Here is a 25023-nt window from a genome sequence, read left to right as displayed (position 1 = left end):
ATTGCAAGGGGAAGCATTGCGAGGTCGCTCGACCAAGTGGCCATGGGGAGATGGTGTGAAAGTGGGGTTTCTCCCTATCCACAGTGTGGAGTTATAGAGAATTCTAAGTTAAAGTTGGGCATTCTTTGGCTTCCTGAGTGGCAGAATTACACAGTTGAAGACTGGCCACATGTGACTAAGTAGCATCCCTGGTCAATCAGAATTTTATGCTCATCAGAGAATCTGCTCCCCAGGGTGAGGGAGAATCTGCTCCCCTGGGTGAGGGGTGCATGGTCAGGGTATGGGGACGCTCCGCCCCAGAGGATATGCTCCCCAGGGTGAGGGGTGCATGGTCAGGTTATGAGGACGCTCCGCCCCTGTAACCCCCTTTAGATTAGCCCCTGCTGAGTGTGTCCACTCGCTGAGCACTTGGTGTGTTAGCTGTTTCTGCCATTAAGCTCCATATGCACTCCTCTGTGTGAGGATGCAGGCCAGACTCTGGAAGGCTTGCCCAGAGTGATCGAGGATAGGGAGGGCTGTAGGAGAAGGGTCATGAACGTCCGTGAGACCTTCACGACCAAATGATGAGGATGCCCTCATCAACTGTACATGTGTTCTGCCTTTGCTTTGCAGGTGCTGTCAGGGCAGTGGTTTGGATAAAGCAGCCATGATGACTCAGGTGACTGTCACATGTCAGCCACATGCTGGACACATGGTAGTCACCTGCTGGGTACATGATACTAGTAGTCACATGCTGGACATGTGATAGTCACGTGCTGGGCACGTAGTAGTCTCGTGCTGGGCGCATGTTAGCTGTTTCTGCCATATCATTCGGTACCTTATGCACTCCTCTGTGTGTGTGAGGGTGCAGGCTGTACTCTGGAAGGTTTGCCCAGAGCGACGGAGGAGATGGGTCATGAACATCCGTGACCTTTATGATTTATGATGATGATGCCCTCCTTACCTGTGCTCTGCCTTTTCTTTGCAGGTCCAGTCATGGCAGCAGTTCAGATATCCGAGTTATGGTGACTCATGTGACTATCACATGTCAGCCACATGTTGGGCATATGATTTTCACGTGCTGGGCACATGATTAAGTCACAAAAAAGTCATGCTGCACACATGCATGATAGTCAAATGCTGCACACACGATGTAGTCATGTGCTGGGCCTGGGCACATGATAGTCACGTGCTGGGCACATGATAGTCACATGCTGGGCACATGATAGTCACGTGCTGGGCACATGATATTCACGTGCTGGGCACATGATATTCACGTGCTGGGCACATGATAGTCACGTGCTGGGCACATGGTAGTCACGTGCTGGGCACATGATAGTCACGTGCTGGGCACATGGTAGTCACGTGCTGGGCACATGATAGTCACGTGCTGGGCACATGATAGTCACGTGCTGGGCACATGATAGTCACGTGCTGGGCACATGATAGTCACGTGCTGGGCACATGATAGTCACGTGCTGGGCATATGATAGTCACATGCTGGGCACATGGTAGCTTTTTCTGCCATATTAGGCATTCCTCCCTCACTGTGTGTTCTGCCTTTGCTCTGCAGGTCCTGCTGGGAAGGAATTTTCTCTCAGCAAACTGTCAAAGTGCCCGTCCACTACAAGGAACTTCTTCACGACAAAAGTTGTCACAAAGAAGCTAATCAGCAGCCAGCACAACAGCAGCAGTGAACTCTAACCTCCTGCAGCTGGATGCAGTGATTGACAGGCGTCCTGCAGTGTGTCCTGCAGTGATTGATGCATCGTCTTTGCCTTAAGCTAAAGTTTAAAGACCGTTGCTCCTTCTGTCAGAAGACAGGAGGAGGGGGTGTGAGCGTCGCCATGGGCGATGAGAGCGTTGCCATGGGCGATGTGGAAATAGAACAGGAAGTTAAGAATGAAAACAGGCCGTGGCAGAACAGGCTTAGAGGGAACAAATCAGCCCAGAACAGACAGGGACAGAAAAGCACAGGCCAGAATAGCAAAGGGCAAAAGAGTACAGGGCAAAATAGCACAGGGCTGAAGAGTACAGGGCAGAATAGCACAGGGCAGAACAGCACAGGGCAGATCAGCACAGACCAGATCAGCACAGGCCAGAACAACACAGGGCAGAACAGCACAGGGCAGAACAGCACAGGGCAGAGCAGCACAGGGCAGAACAGCACAGGCCAGAACAGCACAGGGCAGAACATCACAGGGCAGAGCAGCACAGGGCAGAACAGCACAGGCCAGAACAGCACAGGGCAGATCAGCACAGACCAGATCAGCACAGGCCAGAACAGCACAGGGCAGAACAACATAGGCCAGAGCAGCACAGGGCAGAGCAGCACAGACCAGATCAGCACAGACCAGATCAGCACAGGCCAGAGCAGCACAGACCAGAGCAGCACAGACCAGAACAGCACAGACCAGATCAGCACAGGGCAGAGCAGCACAGGCCAGAACAACACAGGGCAGAGCAACACAGGGCAGAGCAGCACAGGCCAGAACAACACAGGGCAGAACAGCACAGGCCAGAAGAATACAGGGCAGAACAACACAGGGCAGAACAGCACAGACCAGGACAGCACAGGCCAGAACAGCACAGGCCAGAACAGCACAGGCCAGAACAGCACAGGCCAGAACAGCACAGGCCAGAACAGCACAGGCCAGAACAGCACAGGCCAGAACAGCACAGGCCAGAACAGCACAGGCCAGAACAGCACAGGCCAGAACAGCACAGGCCAGAACAGCACAGGCCAGAACAGCACAGGACAGACCAACACAGGCCAGAACAGCACAGGCCAGAACAGCACAGGACAGAGCAGCACAGGACAGAACAGCACAGTGCCAAACTGGGCCAAACTGGGTTCTTTAACCCAAGAACACTTTTGTAGGAAGATGCTTAAGCTGGTCGAGATAAAATACTCTCCAGCAAAAAGGGAGAAAGCTAAAATCCTTGTGTACAAGTTCGGAGAGGAGCTTATTTCAGGAGGCACTCAGTCAGCTGAGAAGAGTGATAAGGTTTTTGAGCAGATGGTCGAGCGTTTGAAGATTCCACATTTCATGGTGTGGAAGCTGCGGGTGTTGCGGAGAGTGGTGATGACCTGTCTGCCGGTGACGAGCGGCTACCAGTCGCACCTCCAGCAAGCCCGACAGTTCTGCATACACATCCTGCAAGGGGAGTTCAGGCGAGGCAAGATAGCCGGGATCATCGAAGCTATCTTCCTCACGTTGTCAAGAGACGTTGACGTCGCACGGTCAGAAATGGCTCCAGCTTCAGTTCCAACCAGCCAGGAGCCACGACCAGCCCTGCCGGGTCCCTCCTCACAAGGGACTGTCCAAGAACCTGCCGGTTTGCAGGAAAAAGGTTGGAGCGGGAATCTAGTCTTAGAACCATTCTCTGAGAGGCTGCTTGCTGCAGTGAAGGAAAACTACACCCAATGGAAAGTGGAGAAGGTTGAAGAGGTGATGAACTGGTTTGCAGAGGAACTAAAGGGAAACAAAGAGTTTTTCTGGAGACATCAGCATAACAATGACACAATGATCGACCAGACGGCAGCGCGGCTGAATCTTCCTCGTGTGGCTGTGTGGAAACTCAAGCTCTTACGCAGGGTTTATATACGGTGCCTCCCCAAAACTAATTCCGAACTAATCGAGCGGGCGCGGAAGTTCTGTTTGCAGGTTCTTCGAGACGAGTTTTATAAAAGGAACATCTCCGAGCTGATGACAGTCGCATTTGACCGGGTTCCAACAAACGCCACGCCGGCAACCCAAAAAACAGCTGCACCAGAACCGGAGAGAGAGTCAGATCAAACCCGTCAAGAGCCACGACCAGCCCTGCCGGGTCCCTCCTCACAAGGGACTGTCCAAGAACCTGCCGGTTTCCAGAATGAAGGCTGGAGCGGGAATCTAGTCTTAGAACCGTTCTCTCAGAGGCTGCTGGCTGCAGTGAAGGTAAACTACACTGAAAGGAAAGGGGAGAAGGTTGAAGAGGTGATAAACTGGTTTGCAGAGGAGCTAAAGGGAAATGAAGAGTTCGTCTGGAGACATCAGCAGAACAATGACACGATGATAGACCAGACGGCAGCGCGGCTGTATCTTCCTCCCGGGTCTGCATGGAAACTCAAGCTCTTACGCAGGGTGTATAAACGGTGCCTCCCTAAACATCATCCCGGACAGATCGAGCGGGCGCGGAAGTTCTGTTTGCAGGTTCTTCGAGACCAGTTTTACAAAAGGAACATCTCAGAGCTGATGAGAGTCGCTTTTGACCCGGTTCCAACAAACGCCACGCCGGCAACCCAAAAAACAGCTGCACCGGAACCGGAGAGAGAGTCAGATCAAACCCGTCAAGAGCCACAACCAGCCCTTCCTGGTCCCTCCTCACAAGGAACAGCCCAAGAACCTGCCGGTTTACAGGATGAAGGCTGGAGCGGGAATCTAGTCTTAGAACCGTTTTCTCAGAGGCTGCTTGCTGTGGTGAAGGAAAACTACACCGAAAGGAAAGTGGGGAAAGTCAAAGAAGTGATGAACTGGTTTGCAGAGGAGCTAAAGGGAAACAAAGAGCTTTTCTGGAGACATCAGCAGAACAATGACACGATGATAGACCAGTTGGCAGGGCGGCTGAAACTTCCTCCCGGATCTGTGTGGAAACTCAAGCTCTTACGCAGGGTTTACAAACGCTGCCTTCCCAAAAATCATTTCGAACTAATCGAGCGGGCGCGACAGTGCTGTCTGCAAGTCCTTCGGGACGAGTTTTACAATTTCAGACGGAACATCTCGGAGCTGATGGCAGTCGCGTTTGACAGGGTTCCAACAAACGCCACGCCGGCAACCCAAAAAACAGCTGCAGCAGAACTTGAGAGAGAGTCAGATCAGACCAGCCAGGAGCCACAGCCTGGTCTCTCGTCAGAAGGAACCCCACAAGCTTCTGCAGCGGTGCAGAAAGAAGCCACGGGCGGAACTTTGATCACAGATCCGTTCTCTCAGAGGCTGCTCGAGGCGGCGGAGAGTATCTTCCCGAGGCCATCGATTGCTCGACTTGTTGAAAGGCGGATTTACGGGTTTGTTCATGTTTATTGTTTGTTTATTTATTTATTTATTTATTCGCACTTAAACGAATAATACAGACAAATGAAATCTATCAGCAGTGCAAGGAAGACCAAAAGCTAAATGCTTACTTAAAGTCCTCCCTTTATTAGATTACAACAATAGATAAATCATTCAAACAAAAGAAGTAACCTTTGATTTTAATTCAGAGTTAGTAAATTTGTGGAAGAATGTTGTGAGAACATCCCTTGCCCAACTGTTGTCTAATGTAGCATTAATGCCGCACTACGCGCTCCTTAGCATAATTACCATGAAATTACCATGGCAGTGTGCACTAACCAAGCATTAGTGCTGCATATGTATTTCTGGCATTAGACAACAGTTTGGCAAGGGATCAACACAATGAGAGTCTTCCATACATATGTTAGGGGCATGTTCACGGTGGTTTTGAGTTTGTGTTTGAAACAATTAGTCGGGCTACAATCACATCATGGAAGGCTTCTTGCAGTGGTTCTAAGTCGGTAAATCTTCACCGCAAAAACCGCGAACATAAAACCACCGGGAACATTTCTGCATTTACCGTAGTGAGAACACTTCCGTTGGTCAGTATTGACCATGGTAAAATCCTAATAGTATATGATAACAGTACTGACCATGGTAAAATCCTAATAGTAGTAATAGTATATGATAACAGTACTGACCATCATGGTAAAATCCTAATTGTATATAATAACAGTACAATAAATAATTTGCTATAACTCGGTCGATTGGGCGTCAGACAGCTGACGATTTACCGGTTTCCACCTTTTGATAAAGAGTTCAGAATGAATTTGCCGTATCTTGGTCACGAGTAATGATGCCTGATTGGTTCCAACCCCAGGTTTGAGGAGGAGCTTGCGAAAAACACGGAGATCTCCTGGACGAGCAAACACAACAACGACGCGGCGATGGAACAGTTCGCCTGGCGCCACCAGCTGCCGCCGGCCTCCGTCTGGAAACTGCGGCTGCTACGCCGGGTCGTGGCCGACTGCCTCCCAAAGAGGGACAGCGCGCAGATCAAGGTCGCGCAGCTGGTCAGGGGGCTGTGCAAGGTCGAGTTTCAGGCGAGGTTCTTCACTGTGACAAGATTCGTCTTGGGGAACATGCTGACGAGCAGCAGGGCAACGGACAGGGCCAGGAAGTGGCAGCAGAAAATGGAGGAAAGGGATCTAGCAAGAGAACAGGCAATGCAGGGAGGGGCGCAACCACGGCAACAGGCAATGCAGGGAGGAGCGCAACCATGGCAACAGCCAATGCAGGGAGGAGCGCAACCATGGCAACAGCCGATGCCGGGAGGGGCGCAACCATGGCAACAGCCAATGCAGGGAGGGGCGCAACCATGGCAACAGCCGATGCCGGGAAGGGCGCAACCATGGCAACAGCCGATGCCGGGAAGGGCGCAACCATGGCAACAGCCGATGCCGGGAGGGGCACAGCCACAGCAACAGACAATACCAGGAAGTGCGCAACCATGGCAACAGCTGATGCCGGGAAGGGCGCAACCATGGCAACAGATAATGCAGGGAAGGACGCAACCATGGCAACAGACAATGCCAGGAGGGGTGCAACCATGGCAACAGCCGAAGCCGGGAGGTTTGCAGACCGGGCAGCCGCCGGGTGAAGACGGACAGGACGCGGCAGCGCAGGGCGAGGCGCGGAGGCTGGCTGCTGAGAAGCTGCTGCTGCAGGAGGAGTGGGAGCGGCTGGCCGCGGAGAGGAAGGCGTTAGACGACAAGCTGGCCCAGCATTCTAAACACCTCCCCCAGGAGACTGGTCACCATGGCGACCACACAGAGCAGCAGGTGTCAGCCAATCAGGACGTGGATTACAGGCGCGTTCAGGTGACGTCAGAGAGCAGCAGCTACCGGAGGGACAAGAGCCAGGAGCGTTCCCATGGAGACCCTCGCCATGACAACAGGAGCCCACTGCGGCATGACCACAAGCGTTTCCATGGAGACCTTCACCATGATGACACGAGCCCATGTCGGTATGAGCATGAGCATTTCCATGGAGATTCTCGCCGTGACGACAGTCGCCCGACTAGTCCTGCTTACATGGCCCAGCGTGATTGGTTGCCTGAAGAAGATGCGAGGGAGCAGCGGGATGAGGAGGAACGCTCCTGGCCTGGAGCTGAGGACCGGCGGGGGAGAGGCCGATCCTGGGAGAGGGGAGAGGAGGATGAGTTCCTCCCTGGTCGGTACAGGAGAGAAACTTCAGCCGACCGACTCAGAAAGCTGGACAGACACGAGGACGCTGCAGGGAGTTATACAAGAGATTGGCCCTATTCTGCACCCAGGGCACCTGCTTACGATAACTCTACCTTCCCAGCCGAACCTCCACCAGACAGCCGGGATGCTCAGTACAACAGGAGCGACAGAAGGGAGGAGCAGACTCTCCAACAAACCGGTCAGGACGACGTCTTCAGGAACCTGCCAAGGGACCAAAGTCCACCCTATGCCCTGGACAAACTCAGCCCTCTGCCCCACAAAGAGTATACGAGTCCACCTGCCAGAACTGGTATCCATGGCAACCATGACCAGCCCGGGGCCCCACCTTACAGCGCAGGAGACCAGCCCTTCCCTGCCCCCAGGTCACCAGGCAACAGTATGCCGACCATTCCAGCTGAACCTCCACAAACCAGTTACAACGACATCTTCAGAAGCTTCCTACAGGACCGAAGTGCCCGGGACAAATTCAGCCAGCCGGTTGCCCCCTTACCTCATGAGGAGTATATGATGAGTCCACCTGCAGGTCCAGGTATCCATGGCGACCGCATTCACGGTGATGACCATCACCGTAGTAACAGCCGAACCCCCAGCCCTTTCCTGTTGCCGGAGCAACGGGAGGACCACTACCAGCTGGGCAGAAGCGTAGGGCGCACTTCAGACATCACTGGGGGGGCTACAAGCAGGGGGGCTGCACAGGGGGGTGCCACTATCAGGGGGGCTGGACAGGGGGATGCCACTATCAGGGGGGCTGGACAGGGGGGTGCCACAGTCAGCTGGGATTTTCTGGGGGATGCCACTGGCAGTTGGACTGTTCAGGGGGATGCCACAGGCAGAGGGGCTGCAGAGAGGGGTGCTGTAGTTAGGGAGGCTGTTTTGGGGGATTCCACCGCCATGGGGGCTGTTTGGGGGGGTTCCACCGCCATGGGGGCTGCACAGGGGGGTTCCAATATCATGGGTGCTGTTGATCATAAGGGAAGTCAGTATGCAGAGGGGAGGGCAGGGATAGAGGCAAGGACTTTGAGCTCATTGGATCAACATGGAAAAGAGTCACAAGCTAGCAGCAGAGATAAAGAGAGAAGAGGCTCTCGTAGAGAAAGGAAAGATCAACCGAGAGGTGAGGGAAGACTTCGACAGGAGCACAGGAGTGAGAGTCGAAGCTCCTGTGCAAAAGAGGTCAAGAAGTCCGGGAAAGAATCAGAGAAAGGAAATAGAAGCTACCGTGATGGAAGTGGACAAAAGAGATCCAGCAGTCAGACCCGGGGAACAGACCGAAGTCCAAAGAGTCAGAGATCTGATAGAGATCACAGATCCAACCGTGGAAGTCAGGGAGGGGATCCCAGATCTGGTAGGGTTAGTAGATCCAGTACTAGTCAGATCCAGGGTAAAGATGATAGATCTAGCGGTCAAAGTCGAAAAGGGGATCATGGATCCAGCACTCAGAGTAGAGATCACAGATCCAGCCGTCTGAGTCAGAAAGGGGATCACAGATCCAGGACTGAAAGCCGGGGTAGAGATGATAGATCCAGTAGTCAGATTCGGAGAGGGGATCTCAGATCCAGTAGTCAGGGTAGAGATCCCAAGTCCAGTGGTCATAGATCCGGCAGTCAAAGTAAAAAGCAGGATCGGGGATCCAGCAGACAGACTAGCCATAGCCAGTCGCGGGATCGTTCTGGAAACAGTTCTCAATCCCGGCCACACAACGTCCCGGAGAAAACATCTAAAACAGACAGAAGCAGCCAAAACGGTGCAAAACGGAAGAGAAGCCGCAGTCCAAGTCCCAGAGGCAACAAAAAGGGGCCCGGAGAGAGGAGAGGTCCTGAGTATCCCCCTAAACAGCAGCAGACTGAAAACACCCAGACGTGGCCCCTGCAGGTCCCTGATGCTGCGGCCCAGCTAACGGGCCAAATCCCAACCAGCTGGGCCAACAAGTCACAAGACATGGGCCAAACCAGCTGGGCCAGCCAGTTACAAGGCGTGGGCCAAATTCCAACCAGCTGGAAACCTGGAGCTGTGCCCCCCTCCCCGGCCGCTGGGACCCAGGCGGCAGGCCAGCCCCCCGTGGTGTTCCCTCCCGGCATGAGCTTCACGGAAGCCTGGGAGATGATCAGGACTGGACCAAGTACCTCCGCAGGGGGGCAGCCTTCCGTACCAGCCTCAGGAGAGACAGGCTTTTCCGGTAGTGGTGTGCTCCAGTCCACAGGCAGGAGTAAAACCGCTGGGACACAGAATGAGCCGCTGCTGCTCAACTTGGGGAACACGACGGCGTATCAACACCTGTTTGGGGCAGGGACGTCACTGGGCCAACAGCAGAGCGCAGAGCAGGGCACAAAGCAGGGCACTCAGCAAAGCACAGGACGGGGCACCCTACAGGGCACAGCAGCCAGCACAGCTGTAAGTACTGCAGGTGTCGTGTTTCCTTCAGTAACGAGACACCTTTGGGGGTCATCGACGACTGGAAACCAGATACCCTTTCTGGAGGAAGACATGCCCAGGACTGTACCAAGTACCTCCGCGGGGGGACAGACTGTACCACGTATCTCCGTAGGGGGGCAGACTGTACCAAGTACCTCCAAAGAGGGGACGATTTCTGTATCAAATGCCCAGAAAGTAGAACCGGCTTCGTTTGGAAACGCTGATAAAAAGGAAATGGTCGTAGCATACCTGAAGAGCATGGGGGTGCAGGTGAGGCGCGAGGCTGTGGAGGGGGTTCTGCAGAACCCACAGGCCCTTGACAGTATCGAGAGGATCTTCTGGACCCCCCTTCAGGACCGCCGCCTGGTGGAGCGGTACCTGCAGCAGGTCGGCATCCCCGTCACTCCGGAGGCCGTCGGCAAGATCATGGACAACCCGGAGCTGCTGGGGAGGATCAGGAACACTCTCGAGGCTCGGGGGACTGTCTGAACAGCATTTGGTCTCAAGGAAACATCTGGGGGGTTCAAACACAGCCTCAGGGCCAACTGTGAGGTTAAAGGGGCCAACTGAGGGGCCATTTGAAGGGCTCAAGAACAACATCAGGGCTCATGGCTATAGCTGAAGGGCTCCAGGAGCCAACTGGGTGGCTCAAGGGAACAGCTTGGGGGCTCAAGAACAATGTCAGGGCCATGGGGCAGCTTAGGGGCTCAAGAACTTCCTCGGGGCCGAAGGGGCCGACCTTGGGGGCCAACTGAACAACCTTGAGGCTGAAGGGGCCGGCTGAGGGGCTCAAGGGGCCGGCTGAGGAGCTCATAGACACCTCGGGGACCACGGGCCAGCTACGGGACTCAGTAACAACTCGTCCTGAAACTGTGAACCAATATAAACTTTCTCCTTATAGACTCAGTTTTGCTTTTCTAGTTCAGCGTTATATTTGCAGAATCCAAGAACCATCAGATTGAATTGATGTGGCCCAAGGTTAACATGTTAGCAGTAGTTGATAGAGCAACTTTGCGATAAGTTGATTTGGTCAGATTTTAGCTGCCCATTTTGTTAATGGAATAGGCCACAATGTTTTTCACTATCAATAACTTGTAGTGACACAAGGATGACAAGATGTGAAGAAGAAATGTGAACTTTTTGATTGCAGATTCTTATTTCTTTTATTACTCTGTTCAAAGATGTTAGTATCTTGAATTGCTTGATGACGAGTAATACATATATAAGTGATGTATTTGAAAAAGTTGGCAATATGTCTAAGTTTGATTTGCAAGCCTCAAGTATTTTTTAAAGCAAAGATGCATGATTTTTTTTGTAATCATTTGTGGAGTCAGTTTATGTTCTTATCTAAGATGTTTTCATCACATGGACTTTTGAGGCTGGAACAATAAATTATTGATGTACAAATTCACTCCACATTCTGCAGCCCAGTGTGGCATTTTTGTTTAGATCCTCAAATTCCAAACCAGTGTCAGATATTAGAGCGCTAGTCAAGGTTTGTTCGAAGCAATTCTGATGCTGACGTTATGTTTGCTGTTGAAAGGTGCTAAAGTCATGTTGCAATTGCCTGTCAATAGATGAAGATATGATGTTATTCTATGGACTTCAAGTGTGGAATGGAATATAGCTGTCTGTGCAAGTATTTATACAGTAAGTCTCGATTCAGTTCTGATAAAATGATTTTGAAATCCTTCAAACATTGATTTACAGTGATAACACATGTACAGTCCAACCCCTTGCTGATAAGTTAGTAACTCCTGTAAATAACTTGTAAAAAACTACAGAGTTGCAGTACATAATGAAGTCAGGGTATTAAGTAGAGCTGTGTTTGGAAGTGTTGGTTCAGAATATCCTGTTATTATATTATTGTAGATTTATGATGGAGCTTTTGAAACCCTGTTGTCAATACCAAAAATGTGATGGAACTCATTCCTTGGCTTCCAAGATTCTTTTTCAGTGAATGATGTAGTAAAAGGATTATTTCACCCAGTTTTAATCTCAGACTCCGGGTTTTCGTCTGCTTTAATGTCAGGATATACAAATGGAAGTTTACACCAAAGATAGATAATACTGTACTTTCTTGCTTCACTCTCTGTTCCAAGTGCAAGAAATTTATATGTTAAACCAAGGAAGTTTTATATAGATGAATAAAATCTCCTTGGTTAAAAATCAAACACTTAAGATGTAACCTGATATGTAAATCTTGCATCAACAATTTGTGACTCTTAGATGTCTATTAGAAATTCATCTGGCCTTGTCAAAGTTTTAATAGGAAAGCTTCGCTGAAGTCATCTACTGGTACTACAATTTCCATAACTATTTGACCGTAGGGGCACAACAGAAGATCTAGACAAGTTTTCTCCACCCTTCTTGTTTTTCATGTTAGGAAAGCTTCATCGGAACAGAATTGTTCCTCTAACATTCATTTTCTTGCATTATTTGAAGTAAAACTAACCAAATCCTTAGTTTACTATTTGCAAAAGAAACAGGACAAGAGTTACCATATGTCTGCTGTATCCTTTATTGAGAAACTAAATATTTCCATTCCCCCTCTGCCTTGAAACATCAAAAAGCATCACATTTTCCAAAGCAGCTTTCCACAAGACTAAAGTTTAAAGTCTTAAACCAATTTTCAGCACTTCAATGTCATAGAAAACATGACCGCTTGTGCAGTTGCACCGCCTTCAATTTCAAAATAGTGGCGTCTACGTATACAGTAGGGGTTGGGTTGGTGTTAGGAAGGGCATCCAGCCGTAAAAACTCTTGCTACAAAAAAGACATGCACTTGATGAGGAGTCCTGGGGCTCCCCCATCTATGTACAAGCACGTCCAACCCCCATATGATGGGGAATAAAAGACGTTAAAATGGATAGAGAGAGACAGTTCAAGCTTTGCAGATCACTTTCTTTAAGTTAGTACATTTATTATTACAACTTCCAATAGAAACCAAAGCGATCAGTCCTTGTACAATGACTCCTTCCCCATCTACACATTATGCCACACCCGGTCATACCGTGATCATACTAAACTATGGGAGTGAGTGAGTGAGTGAGTGAGTGAGTGAGTGAGTGAGTGAGTGAGTGAGTGAGTGTGGCCATACAATAACATTAGATCCTATCCTCACTTACACCTTCCTACCTACTTCCAGCCTTGGAGCTTTGAATCACTTAAAATGATTAATTTAACAAATTTCTCAAACCTTTAGTAACTGGTTACACATTTCCAGGTCTTTTCATTAATGGCATGTGCCATAATTGGCAATGGTTCATTGTTAAGAACCATGATTCCAACCTCTCACAATGGCTTTCCCCATCTACAGTTTGTACCACACCAGTAATACAGTCACATTAGATCCAAACAATATTTCATCAGATTAGTACCTTCAGTACTGGTTACACATTTCCAGGTCTTTTCATTAATGCCATGTGCCATAATTAATGATAAGATTCCAACCTCTCACAATGACATTCCCCATCTACAACTTTGTTACTGTTCCTGGCAACTCCTCTCTTCTCTCAAGCAAAAAATGTTGGAATGTCAAAACTGGCAACAGAAAAAAACAAGCTTATGATAGTCTTTGAAATATAAAATAAATCCACTGTCTATTATTTCATTGAACAGGAAATTACATGACCATGAAATTACAGGAACGCATTAATACAAGGTCATCCTCAGTAGAAGGTCATTCCTACAAGACCATCTCTACATGGTCATAGTTTCAAGGTCATCCCAAGTTTACTCTACAAGGTCATCATACAATTTTACCCTTACAAGGTTATCTTTATATAAAAGTACGAACTGTTGTACGACTCTCCAAGCTGATTTACTCGAGGAAAAGACAAAAATCTTGGATAATGTCTATTTCACCGATAAATCTGCTGGGAGATTACAATTTAACAAAGTTTTCATCACCTACGAGCACATGGTTCCAGGTAGTATTTTAGACAACCAACTCCCAAATAAAATTACTGTTGACACCTATAGAATTGCACCATTGTTACACCAAAAAAGCAGTCTCTTCAGCAAATAATCATTGACTTTAACAACCACACAGCTCTTCTTACTAGTAAAGCCATGCTACTTTTATATAAGCAGTACAATTATATCCTTCTAAAACTTAATCCTTCTGAGACTCCTGTGTGATTTCATAGAAAACAAGGCGCTGAAAATGGTTCAGAAATTCTGTGAGTAGTCACTTAAACCCCCTCCCTGCCAAGTTCTACTCTTAACAGACACCCACAGCAGGGAGATGGTGAACTCACCCCTCTTACAAAAGTAGACTATTCCATAATTGCATCCTTTAACCACCCCCCTGTCGAGGTAACCTTCTGTGAATGGACAGGGAGCAAGGCAGCAGGGAGAAGGTTAACTGTAGAATAACCCTGCTGCATGGTGAGGTGTTGAGGCATAGAAAATGTTGTGCTTCCAGTCCTGTCCTTATACATTTCAGTTTTGTATTGTTAAACTGCATTTGTTGGATGGATTTGGTCAGAATCTTAGAAAAATCCCATCATTACCAACTGATAAAAAATCCCATCATTACCACCTGACCCTACTTTCTCAGGACATGATGGGAAACATAACATTGCTTTTCCTGGGCCCAGGTGGGTCACAGTGGGAACTGGACTCAGTCATCGTCGCCCTCTGGCGGTTCGACCTTGATGTGCACCCTGTGCCAGGCGTTGGCCACGACCCCGCGCAGGTTCCAGTACGGCTTGAACGACTCGGGCTGCGTGTTGTACGCCGAGTCCACCGCCTTCGCACACAGCTCAACCTGCTTTCCTGGAACCAACAAAACACCAAATAAGGAACTAATGGCCAAATAAGGTGTGCCTTCACCCACAGCTCAACCTGCTTTCCTGGAACCAACAAAACACCAAATAAGGAACTAATGGCCAAATAAGGTATGCCTTCGCACACAGCTCAACCTGCTTTCCTGGAACCAACAAAACACCAAATAAGGAACTAATGGCCAAATAAGGTATGCATTCGCACACAGCTCAACCTGCTTTCCCGGAACCAACAAAACACCAAATAAGGAACTAATGGCCAAATAAGGTATGCCTTCACACACAGCTCAACCTACTTTTCTGGATCAGGACAAAACACCAAATAAGGTACTGATGGCCAAATAAGGTATGCCAAGTCTGGGTGATAAATATGGCAATTGTTACCAAATAAGGCAATGATTACCAAATAAGGACTAACCGACCTTTAGCCTCCTTAGGCAGCGGCAGCGTGGCCTCCCACAGCGTCCAGGCCCAGGTGCGGTTGTAGCCCTGATCGGGTTTCGCCACAAGCTCCGTCGGGTGCCAGGTCTTCCCGCCGTCCGCCGACACGTCAACCCGGATAATCTCCCGCCCACCGCCGCTGTACGCGTAGCCCTTCACTGTCACCTGGCAATGGGAAACAACATCACTGTCACCTAGCAACTGGGAAGCAACATCACTGTCACCTAGCAATGGGGAAACAACATCACTGTCACCTGGCAATGGGAAACAACATCACTGTCACCTAGCAACGGGGAAGCAACATCACTGTCACCTAGGAATGGGGAAACAACATCACTGTCACCTGGCAATGGGAAACAACATCACTGTCACCTAGCAACAGGGAAGCAACATCACTGTCACCTAGCAACGGGAAAACAACATCAGTGATGTGATTTCAGATCAGCCTACATCCTAAATGAGGTTCCCACAAAGAGTTTTCCTACGAATAAACATTATTATTATTAAAAGTATTCTTTGGACCACTCCCCCATTATGAAATGGCACAGTCCATATCCAACTGCATATACCCATGACCCGGACCGTTCCATTTCCCCACAGGGGTGCTCACCTCCTCGTCGTCGTCCCACACAGCCCCGTCCTTCGGCTCGCAGATTGCGGACTGGACCGGGTACTCCTGGATCGCTGGAGACTTCTTAAAGTCCACCGAGTCCCAGTCAATCTGGGGTCAAGGGCAAGATGCACTTATTGAAATATCAGGGAGACACTAAATCACAATCAATTTACATAACAAACTGTAAAAATCATCAACTGGGACAATATTGCTAAAATATGGCTAAGACCCTTAATCCCCCCATTATTAAATGGCACAGTCCATATCCAACTGCATGTGCCCACGGCCCAGACCGTTCCATTTCCCTGGAGACTTCTTCTTAAAGTCCACCGAGTCCCAGTCCAACTGGGGTCAAGGTCAAGATGCACTTATTGAAATATCACAGAGTGACACTGAATTACATTCAATCTACAAAGTTTAACATCATCAACTGAGGCACATCAATAAAAAGACATTTGATTCTAGAATTTTACCTGCGGAGCGAATCCCTTGTAGTCATTCTGTTGCCAGTGGGACGGACTCTCGTCTGGACTGGCCCAAACTTTACTCAGCCACTTCACCTGTCTGTGATAAACAAACAAACACATAAACAAACAAACAACAAACAAACATTACAGTGTGACGGGCTCTCGTCTGGACTGGCCCACACTTTACTCAGCCACTTCACCTGTCTGTGATAAACAAACAAACAATAAACAAACAAACAACAAACAAACATTACAGTGTGACGGGCTCTCGTCTGGACTGGCCCACACTTTACTCAGCCACTTCACCTGCCTGTGATAAACAAACAAACACATAAACAGTCAAAAAACAAACAAACAAACAAGGAACAAACAATAAAGGTAAGGACAACTTTGCCCTGCCTGCCTAAGTGGTCAGGCCAGGGCTCCAAAGCACAGCATAGGAGCCTCAGCCGCCCCTACACACACACTATGCAAACTTAACCTTCTCCCTGCTGCCTAACTCTGTAACCAATAAGGATTTGGGTGCCAAACGGCTACTTCAGTGTGCTAAAGGTTAATAAACACTAAAACTGACCTGGCCCCGACGATTCATATAAAACAAACAAACATCGGACTGACCTGGCTCCGATGATTCCGGGCGCGATGACCCTGAGAGGAAACCCGTGGTCACGAGACAGCGGCTCCCCGTTCATGTCCCACGCCAGCAGGACGTCGCCCGACCGGTCCAACGCCTTCTCGATGGGGATGGAACCTGGGGCAGGGGGGGCTGTGGTTAGGGGTGTTGAATCTAAAGGTTCTGGGTTCCAGTCCCTAGCAAGGTGGTTAGGGTCATTCACTTTAAATCTAAAGGTCCTGGGTTCCAGTCCCTGGCAAGGTGGTCTTGTTTAGGGTCGTTCACTTAGAATCTAAAGGTTCTGGGTTCCAGTCCCTGGCAAGGTGGTCTTGTTTAGGGTCGTTCACTTAGAATCTAAAGGTTTTGGGTTCCAGTCCCTGGCAAGGCGGTCTTGTTTAGGGTCGTTCACTTAGAATCTAAAGGTTCTGGGTTCCAGTCCCTGGCAAGGTGGTCTTGTTTAGGGTCGTTCACTTAGAATCTAAAGGTTCTGGGTTCCAGTCCCTAGCAAGGCAGTCTTGTTTAGGGTCGTTCACTTAGAATCTAAAGGTTCTGGGTTCCAGTCCCTAGCAAGGTTGTCTTGTTTAGGGTCCTTCACTTAGAATCTGAAGGTCCTGGTTTCCAGTCCCTAGCAAGGCGGTCTTGTTTAGGGTCGTTCACTTAGAATCTAAAGGTCCTGGGTTCCAGTCCCTAGCAAGGCGGTCTTGTTTAGGGTCGTTCACTTAAAATCTAAAGGTTCTGGGTTCCAGTCCCTAGCAAGGCGGTCTTGTTTAGGGTCGTTCACTTAGAATCTAAAGGTCCTGGGTTCCAGTCCCTAGCAAGGCGGTCTTGTTTAGGGTCGTTCACTTAGAATCTAAAGGTCCTGGGTTCCAGTCCCTAGCAAGGCGGTCTTGTTTTGGGTCGTTCACTTAAGGTCCTGAGTTCAAGTCGTTGGCAAGGCGGTCTTGTGGTCAGGGTGGGTTCATGGAATCTAAAAGTTCCGGGTTTGAATATGAGCTACCTGGTCTTGTGGTTTGGAGTGTTTATTTAGACTCTATCTAAAAGGTTCTGGGTTCTAATTCTAAGAAGGAAAAAAAGTTCACCCCATCCTACAAAAGAATCTGTACTGATATGAAATCAATAAGAACATATTTTCATAAGCTTGAAATGACAGACTTTACGACTAAAATCAACAACATGGGCTCCCATAAGAGAGATAAAAAAAACTTTAAAGCTGGAGACAGCTCTGAAACAAAAATTAACAAACAGACAACGTCTGTGTAGCACAGTGGCAGATCATCCGGCTATGAACCAATAAGACCCAGGTTCAATCCCCAGGGGAGAACCCAGACATGTCCGGACATGCACCCAGACGTTGTCCACTTAACACACATTTCCCATGTCCTAAGCCCAGCAGTAGGGTTTGGGTTGGCGTTAGGAAGGGCATCCAGCCGTAAAAACTCTTGCTACAAAAAAGAGTGCACTTGATGAGGAGTTCTGGGGCTCCCCCATCCATGTGCAAGCACGTCCAACCCCCATATGATGGGGAACAAAAGACGTTAAATTGGATAGAGAGAGAGAGAGAGAGAAACAGACCTCCGTAGGGAGCCTTCTCGGGGTCCAGGTCGAGCCCCTCGAACTGCACGTGCTTCAGCTCGCCGCGTTTCTCCGGGTCCGACAGCCCAACGTGCGCCAGGAGGTCGCTCAGGTACACGCCGGTCCACTCCGCGTTACTGATGGCCGCGATGCCCCAGCTCAGGCCTTTGATCTTCTTCACCTGAATAGAAAAAAAACCCTCAAGGTAAGAAGGTACAGTAGTCCCATAGCCTTTTTGAGGCAGTGGTTTGTTGCCCATCACTTTCCTTCCACCGCCTTTTACCTCCCCAACCAAGGTCAGGTACCCATTTTTACACCTGGTTGGAGTGAGGAAAGTGTTTTAAGTGCCTTTCGAAGGGTGCAAGATCAGTGACATGACAGGATTCGAAGCCAGGACCTCCAAAGAATGCTGCAATCTTTCTCATCTCCTTCACCTGGTCAATCATACAAAATACTGAAATTCTAATGCAATACCAAAGACTGCTGCTAGGGGATCAAAATCCAATCTTTTCTATAAATACATAACCACGTACAGTTTTTGTCTGTAAAGATTTAGGAAGCATTTCTTTCTATTCTAATTTCTATTCGAAGACAAGACTCATATTGTACAATGAGTAAGAAGCAACAAACAATAAAGAAACAGTCAGAAAGGCTTTCTGTACAATTAGTAAGAAGCAATTGTTGTTGTAAGGTTTGTTGTAGAATAATTAAGTTGAGATTTCAAAGGAGTCTAGCAAAAATCCCAAAATTATTTGCTTGTGGAGATGTTAACAAGCAAACACAAAAACAAAACAAAAAACCAAGTATCCTGACCTCCATCATGTTTGACCTTCGGTTCCCGGCACACTGGATCGTGGCGACCATCTTCCGATGCTTGAACTTCTCCTTGAGTTCATCTAAGGTGAAGGAGTGTTTCTTCAGACCCTCCCCTCCGACTGTCAAGACGTACTTCTTCATGTCCACCTGCCAATCAATCAATTAACTAATCAATCAAAGAAACAAACAATTTTTAAAAAAGTTTCAGCTCATCTCTCAAGACATCACAGCTTCAACTTAAAGGGAGGCTAAACTTAAAATTGAAAAGTCAACTATACTTTGCTAGATATACCCAGGACTCGAAATAGTGGGTGCATGTGCACCCAGTGCACCCAAAATTGGAGCTGTGCACCCAATTTTTGACTGTGGGTGCACTGGTGCACCTAAATATTTTTTGTAGCCAATAAGGTACTATTGTGCACTAGTATACAGAATATTCTTGAAATGTAAATATAAAAAACAGCATGATAACTTTTTGCTGTACTTTATTTAATGAATTATTTGTTTGAAATTTTGAAGTTAGCTATAGAATTACAGATTGAAGTTCTTGTAATTATGTTCTGAAGAACATTAAACTTTATTTTATCTGGTGCACCCAAAATTCTTTCTGTGCACCCAATTTTTTGACTTGGGTGCACCAGTGCACCTATTCCCAAAGATGAATTTCGAGCCCTGTATACCCCAAAGCCTGGAAGTCCTCACTTCTTTTACATAAGTCCGCCATTGTTCAAGGCTCTTCCGTCATTCGCAACTTGGGCTGTTTATTCATTGGTTCGGCATGTTGCCAGGGTTACCCAACTAGCCAGAGGCTATTACTAAGGGCGAACCCATGTGCGGCCGACTGTAGGTTTTGGGACCATCGCACACCGGGGCATGCCCTTACTCTTTTTCGAAAGGTGTGGTGGGTTCTTTTACGTGCGCGGGGTGTGGCTCTCCCCAAACACGGGACCTCCATTTAACGTCCTATCCGAGGGACGTCCCTAGACAAAGCTAGGTACTCATTTACACCTGAGTGAAGTGAGGGATTTTGTGTTAAGTGCCTTTCCCAAGGGCACAACGTCGGGTGCATGTCCAGACATGTCTGGGGGAGAGCCAGAATCGAACTCAGGCCACGTTGTGTGGCAGCCCTATGCTCTCACCATTACGCCACACCGACGCCACGGCTGTTCTGAGTAACCCCCCTGTGGAACACCTGAGTAACCCCCCTGTGGAACACCTGAGTACCCCCCCTGTGGTACACCTGAGTAACCCCCCTGTGGTACACCTGAGTAACCCCCCTGTGGAACACCTGAGTAACCCCCCTGTGGTACACCTGAGTACCCCCCCTGTGGTACACCTGAGTACCCCCCCCTGTGGTACACCTGAGTAACCCCCCTGTGGTACACCTGAGTAACCCCCCTGTGGTACACCTGAGTAACCCCCCTGTGGTACACCTGAGTAACCCCCCTGTGGTACACCTGAGTAACCCCCCTGTGGTACACCTGAGTAACCCCCCTGTGGTACACCTGAGTAACCCCCCTGTGGAACACCTGAGTAACCGCCCTGTGGAACACCTGAGTAACCCCCCTGTGGTACACCTGAGTACCCCCCCTGTGGTACACCTGAGTACCCCCCCTGTGGTACACCTGAGTAACCCCCCTGTGGTACACCTGAGTAACCCCCCTGTGGTACACCTGAGTAACCCCCCTGTGGTACACCTGAGTAACCCCCCTGTGGTACACCTGAGTAACCCCCCTGTGGTACACCTGAGTAACCCCCCTGTGGTACACCTGAGTAACCCCCCTGTGGAACACCTGTTTGACTCACCTGAGGTACGGGCAGGTGGTTCCTAACGAAGAAAAGCTCGTTAGGCGTGATGTAATTATCCACCAGCAGTTCTGCGGGCGGCTCGGCGTTGAACGGTTTCTTGGAGCTGGGCGCCAGCGCGGGATGGCGGCCGGGCTCCGACGCAAACGGGTCGTTCGGATCCGCCTTCTTCGTCTGTGTATGTTTGATAAGAAACTCTGTTAGTGAAACGACATGTGTGTACTATTCTTCCTTCTGGCTGATGTTGCCGATGCAAAGCGGCTCTAACTAGCTAACTAACTAACTAACTAACTAACTAACTAACTAACTAACTAACTAACTAACTAACTAACTAGCCAGCCAGCCAGCCAGCCAGCCAACCAACTAACTAACTAACTAACTAACTAACTAACTAACTAACTAACTAACCAACCTGCTGCATCTCGATGAAGTCCTTCCGGCTGATGTTGCCAATGCGAAGCGGCTCTAACTAACTAACTAACTAACTAACCTGCTGCATCTCGATGAGGTCCTTCCGGCTGATGTTGCCGATGCGAAGCTAACTAACTAACTAACTAACTAACTTACTAACTAACTAACCAACCTGCTGCATCTCGATGAGGTCCTTCCGGCTGATGTTGCCGATACCAAGCGGCTCTAACTAACTAACTAACTAACCAACTTACTAACCTACTAACTAACTAACTAACTAACCTGCTGCATCTCGATGAGGTCCTTCCTGCTGATGTTGCCGATACGAAGCGGCTCTAACTAACTAACTAACTAACCAACTTACTAACCTACTAACTAACTGACTAACTAACCTGCTGCATCTCGATGAGGTCCTTCCTGCTGATGTTGCCGATACGAAGCGGCTCTAACTAACTAACTAACTAACCAACTTACTAACCTACTAACTAACTGACTAACTAACCTGCTGCATCTCGATGAGGTCCTTCCTGCTGATGTTGCCGATACGAAGCGGCTCTAACTAACTAACTAACTAACCAACTTACTAACCTACTAACTAACTGACTAACTAACCTGCTGCATCTCGATGAGGTCCTTCTTGCTGATGTTGCCGATGCGAAGTGGCTCTAACTAACTAACTAACTAACTGACTAACTAACCTGCTGCATCTCGATGAGGTCCTTCCGGCTGATGTTGCCGATGCGAAGCGGCTCTAACTAACTAACCAACTAACTAACCTACTAACTAACTAACTAACTAACTAACCAACCAACTAACCTGCTGCATCTCGATGAGGTCCTTCCGGCTGATGTTGCCGATACGAAGCGGCTCCAGCAGCTCGAAGACCTCCGGGTTCTCCTTGTGGACGGCGTACATCGCCCAGAACGGCTCCACGGAACCGCCCGCCGCCAGCATGATCTTAGACGCGCCGCCTGGGGGGGAAAGTGAAAGTGATCTGGTTGGATTAAGGAATCAGAAACACGAACAGCTACCTCTGTACCCTCCATCAGAGGAAAAGCTTGGGCCTCCCTCGGAGACCCGTTCTTGGTTTAAGTTAATATATATGTATATACTTCTATGTGACACATGCGACGGAGCTAGCTGTAAACATTATAATTACTTGCAGGCATTCCGATAGAATTCGTGTATATAATGTAAATATGAATGCCAACCTTTTAATTAATCTAGTAGTGATCTGTATGTATGTTTAATGTAATGATTATGTATGTTAAATGTAATTGATTATTTTTTTCTCCCAGGGTTGCCCTTTGTAATAGCTTAAGCTAGTTGGGCAACCCTGGCATGTAAATACAATGCATGCCAAACGAATAAATAAATAAAAGATTAAGGAGGCTGCTTGAATCAGGAAATCCACTTCGGTCATGATGGGGGGGGATGAAGGAGGACAACATTCTTAAGAATATAGATGTTAATTGTTGCAATGTTACTTTTAGTTGACACAATCATGAATAGAATACACTCCTGTACTTTTGGGACCGCATTGTACTGCATTAGCCATCCTTGTATGTGTAAATACTTCTCAGGGAACGTTTGCAGTTGGGAATGCATCTATTACAGCAGTGACACGTGTAGCTGTGGTGCAAAGTCAGGGGAGGGAGGCGACAGACTCAAACATCGGTGGATAAAACACATATAATACCTACCAGGGTGGCTCTCTAGGAACTCTGTGATGTCGTACACGCCCGACTTGTACGTGATCCAGACGCGATCTCCCTTCGTTTTATGCTTCCCTACTTCCTCGAGCGAGAACTCCGGTAAGTTCGTGCGGAACCCTCCAGGGGTCGGGTCGTGCTCGAAGGTCGGTGCAGATTTCGCGCCGAGTTTCTCTCGTTGGTTCAGGTAGAAAGCGGCTCCGACCGTGAGTCCGCAGGCGACGCCCACCGCGGTGGCGGGCCAGACGTACGTGCGGCCGGCTGGACCGGTGGTGTAGCGCCGCGCATGCTGTCGTACCGTCTTCTGCAGAATGGTCCACTTCTGGGACAGGGTGGTTTTACCTGCTGACCTACATAAGGACGAAGGAACATAACTTGTTATAAGCTAGTTCATAGTCATTAATGCACATGCACAGTGCGACTGGTGATGTAGCGCCGCGCATGCTGTCGTAACGACTGTTGCAGCACAGTCCACTTCTGGGAGAGGGGGGTTTTCCCTGCTGACCTACAGAGGGACGAAGGAACATAACTTGTTATAAGCTAGTTCAAAGTTTGAGCTGGTCCTGAGCAGTTTGGTGGATTGTGGTATTATGTCAAAGTTGAAGGCTTCTGAGACATGAATAAAACACTTCGGACATGTTGTTAAGTATGATGGTGTAGACTTAAATTGTTAACAGGTTTATAGGGGTCTTCACCTTGGACACTGCGCAAGCAGAGTTGGGAATTTAGTTGCAGTTGTGAAGTTCTAACCAAAAACAGTATAATTTCTTCAAAATTTCCTCACGTCATGGCAACAACAGGAAAATTACAAGTCCTCCAAATCTAACCTTTCAAGTTTCACATCTCAGCTCAGCTGGCATCCATCTTGGGTTTAATCTAAAAACAACACTGGCCTAGTTTTTCTGGGGCAAAGTTCAGGTTGTTATCCCCTGTCTCTGGGCGCTGGCATGGGTGGGTAGGGAGGGGGTGGTTGCAGTATGGAAGTGTGAGTGATTAAAAAAAGATTCCCTACCCTAGAATATAGAAAATACAGTGTTTTTTAACCTTCTCATCCTTAAAAAAATCTGTTTTGATTCACTTGAAAACCAAATGATGTTCTCCCCTGAATGCTAGACGTTTGTGGGATTGTGTCGATGTTTGTCTATGGGTTACTATGTCCTACCGACTACCCACCCCGGTATGTGTGCTACAGGCAGGTTAGGGTGACCTGGACTTTACCTCCATGTCCCCATAACAGGTCATCAGCACGGGTGAACTTTATACAGATATAACATCAGGGTTGTTTTTAAGCCTGCTGGACTCGAAACTTTTCTTTGTCATTTTAACAGGCGAGACAGGCAGTAATCGACATGTAAAGTCTGCGGCGTTAGTTTGTGGCCTTATGTAAATATTTGTGCGGTTTCTTGACTGATAAGCATATCTCAACCTGTCACTTCCAGTTTCTCAGAAGCTTGGCTTTTGAAACATTTGAATCAATGTCTTAAAACAGTTTCCCTTCCTTATTTGCACCAGGGAAATCATGACACTTAATTGCGGACTAATTGTCCAAAGGAATTTCTGGGCAAATTTTTCTGGAGAACTTCTTGAGGTAATATGAAAAATCCTGTTACTCTTAAACAGCTGACACACAGGTGATCAGATCCCCGGACTATCCTCCCTGTACCCTACACCTGCCCAGGTGCGAACAGGTGCGTTATACGGCCTCACCTGGTGCTGTAAGAGGCTGCTGACTGCGTAAAAACACGTCCACACGTCAGAACGCACCGTGCCGCCGCCATCTTGCTGACCTCTGACCGGCTGACCTCACGATGACCTCGCTGGAACAAACAGGGGAGCGTCAGTAACTATGGTGGAGAGGTGTTGGGGGAGGGGAGCGTCAGTAACTATGTTGGAGAGGTGTTGGGGGAGGGGAGCGTCAGTAACCATGGTGGAGAGGTGTTTGGGCAGGGGAGCGTCAGTGATTATGGTGGAGAGGTGTTGGGGAGGGGAGCGTCAGTAACTATGGTGGAGAGGTGTTTGGGGAGGGGGGCATCAGTAACTATGATGGTGAGGTGTTGGGGAGGGGAGCGTCAGTAATTATGGTGGAGAGGT

At 48.7% G+C, this 25023-nt stretch overlaps 3 protein-coding genes across 4 annotated transcripts; 2 read left to right on the top strand and 1 right to left on the bottom strand.

Moving 5' to 3' along the window:
• The first annotated feature begins 1309 nt into the window (after window positions 1-1309).
• Window positions 1310-8138, top strand: LOC136425221 (uncharacterized). Its single transcript, XM_066414016.1, has 3 exons — window positions 1310-5026; window positions 5893-8047; window positions 8109-8138. Exons 1-3 carry the CDS (start codon window positions 1743-1745, stop codon window positions 8136-8138), a joined length of 5469 nt encoding a protein of 1822 aa, XP_066270113.1. The 5' UTR covers window positions 1310-1742.
• Window positions 8139-8185: 47 nt separating this feature from the next.
• LOC136425681 (arginine/serine-rich coiled-coil protein 2-like) lies at window positions 8186-11687 on the top strand. The gene is made up of 2 exons (XM_066414621.1): window positions 8186-9417; window positions 9772-11687. The coding sequence occupies exons 1-2, from the start codon at window positions 8201-8203 to the stop codon at window positions 10178-10180; spliced, it is 1626 nt and encodes a 541-aa protein (XP_066270718.1). The 5' UTR covers window positions 8186-8200; the 3' UTR covers window positions 10181-11687.
• A 511-nt stretch (window positions 11688-12198) lies between these two features.
• Window positions 12199-24757, bottom strand: LOC136425680 (sulfite oxidase-like). Of its 2 annotated transcripts, none has more exons than XM_066414619.1 (11): window positions 24640-24757; window positions 22924-23282; window positions 22037-22191; window positions 20810-20983; window positions 19001-19150; window positions 18188-18368; window positions 16621-16753; window positions 16009-16099; window positions 15533-15643; window positions 14904-15087; window positions 12199-14473 (listed from the first exon to the last, which is right to left on the bottom strand). In XM_066414619.1, exons 1-11 carry the CDS (start codon window positions 24708-24710, stop codon window positions 14319-14321), a joined length of 1764 nt encoding a protein of 587 aa, XP_066270716.1. In that variant the 5' UTR covers window positions 24711-24757; the 3' UTR covers window positions 12199-14318. The 2 variants fall into 2 exon arrangements, with proteins under 2 accessions (XP_066270716.1, XP_066270717.1); XM_066414620.1 differs by lacking the exon at window positions 12199-14473 and adding an exon at window positions 14496-14627.
• Window positions 24758-25023: the final 266 nt, after the last annotated feature.

This window comes from Branchiostoma lanceolatum, chromosome 19 (genome assembly GCF_035083965.1).
Source record: "Branchiostoma lanceolatum isolate klBraLanc5 chromosome 19, klBraLanc5.hap2, whole genome shotgun sequence".
In the NCBI taxonomy this organism is placed as follows: Eukaryota; Metazoa; Chordata; class Leptocardii; order Amphioxiformes; family Branchiostomatidae; genus Branchiostoma; species Branchiostoma lanceolatum.
The sequence above is the reverse complement of the archived record's forward strand: the minus strand, read 5'-3'. Positions and strand labels throughout refer to the sequence as shown.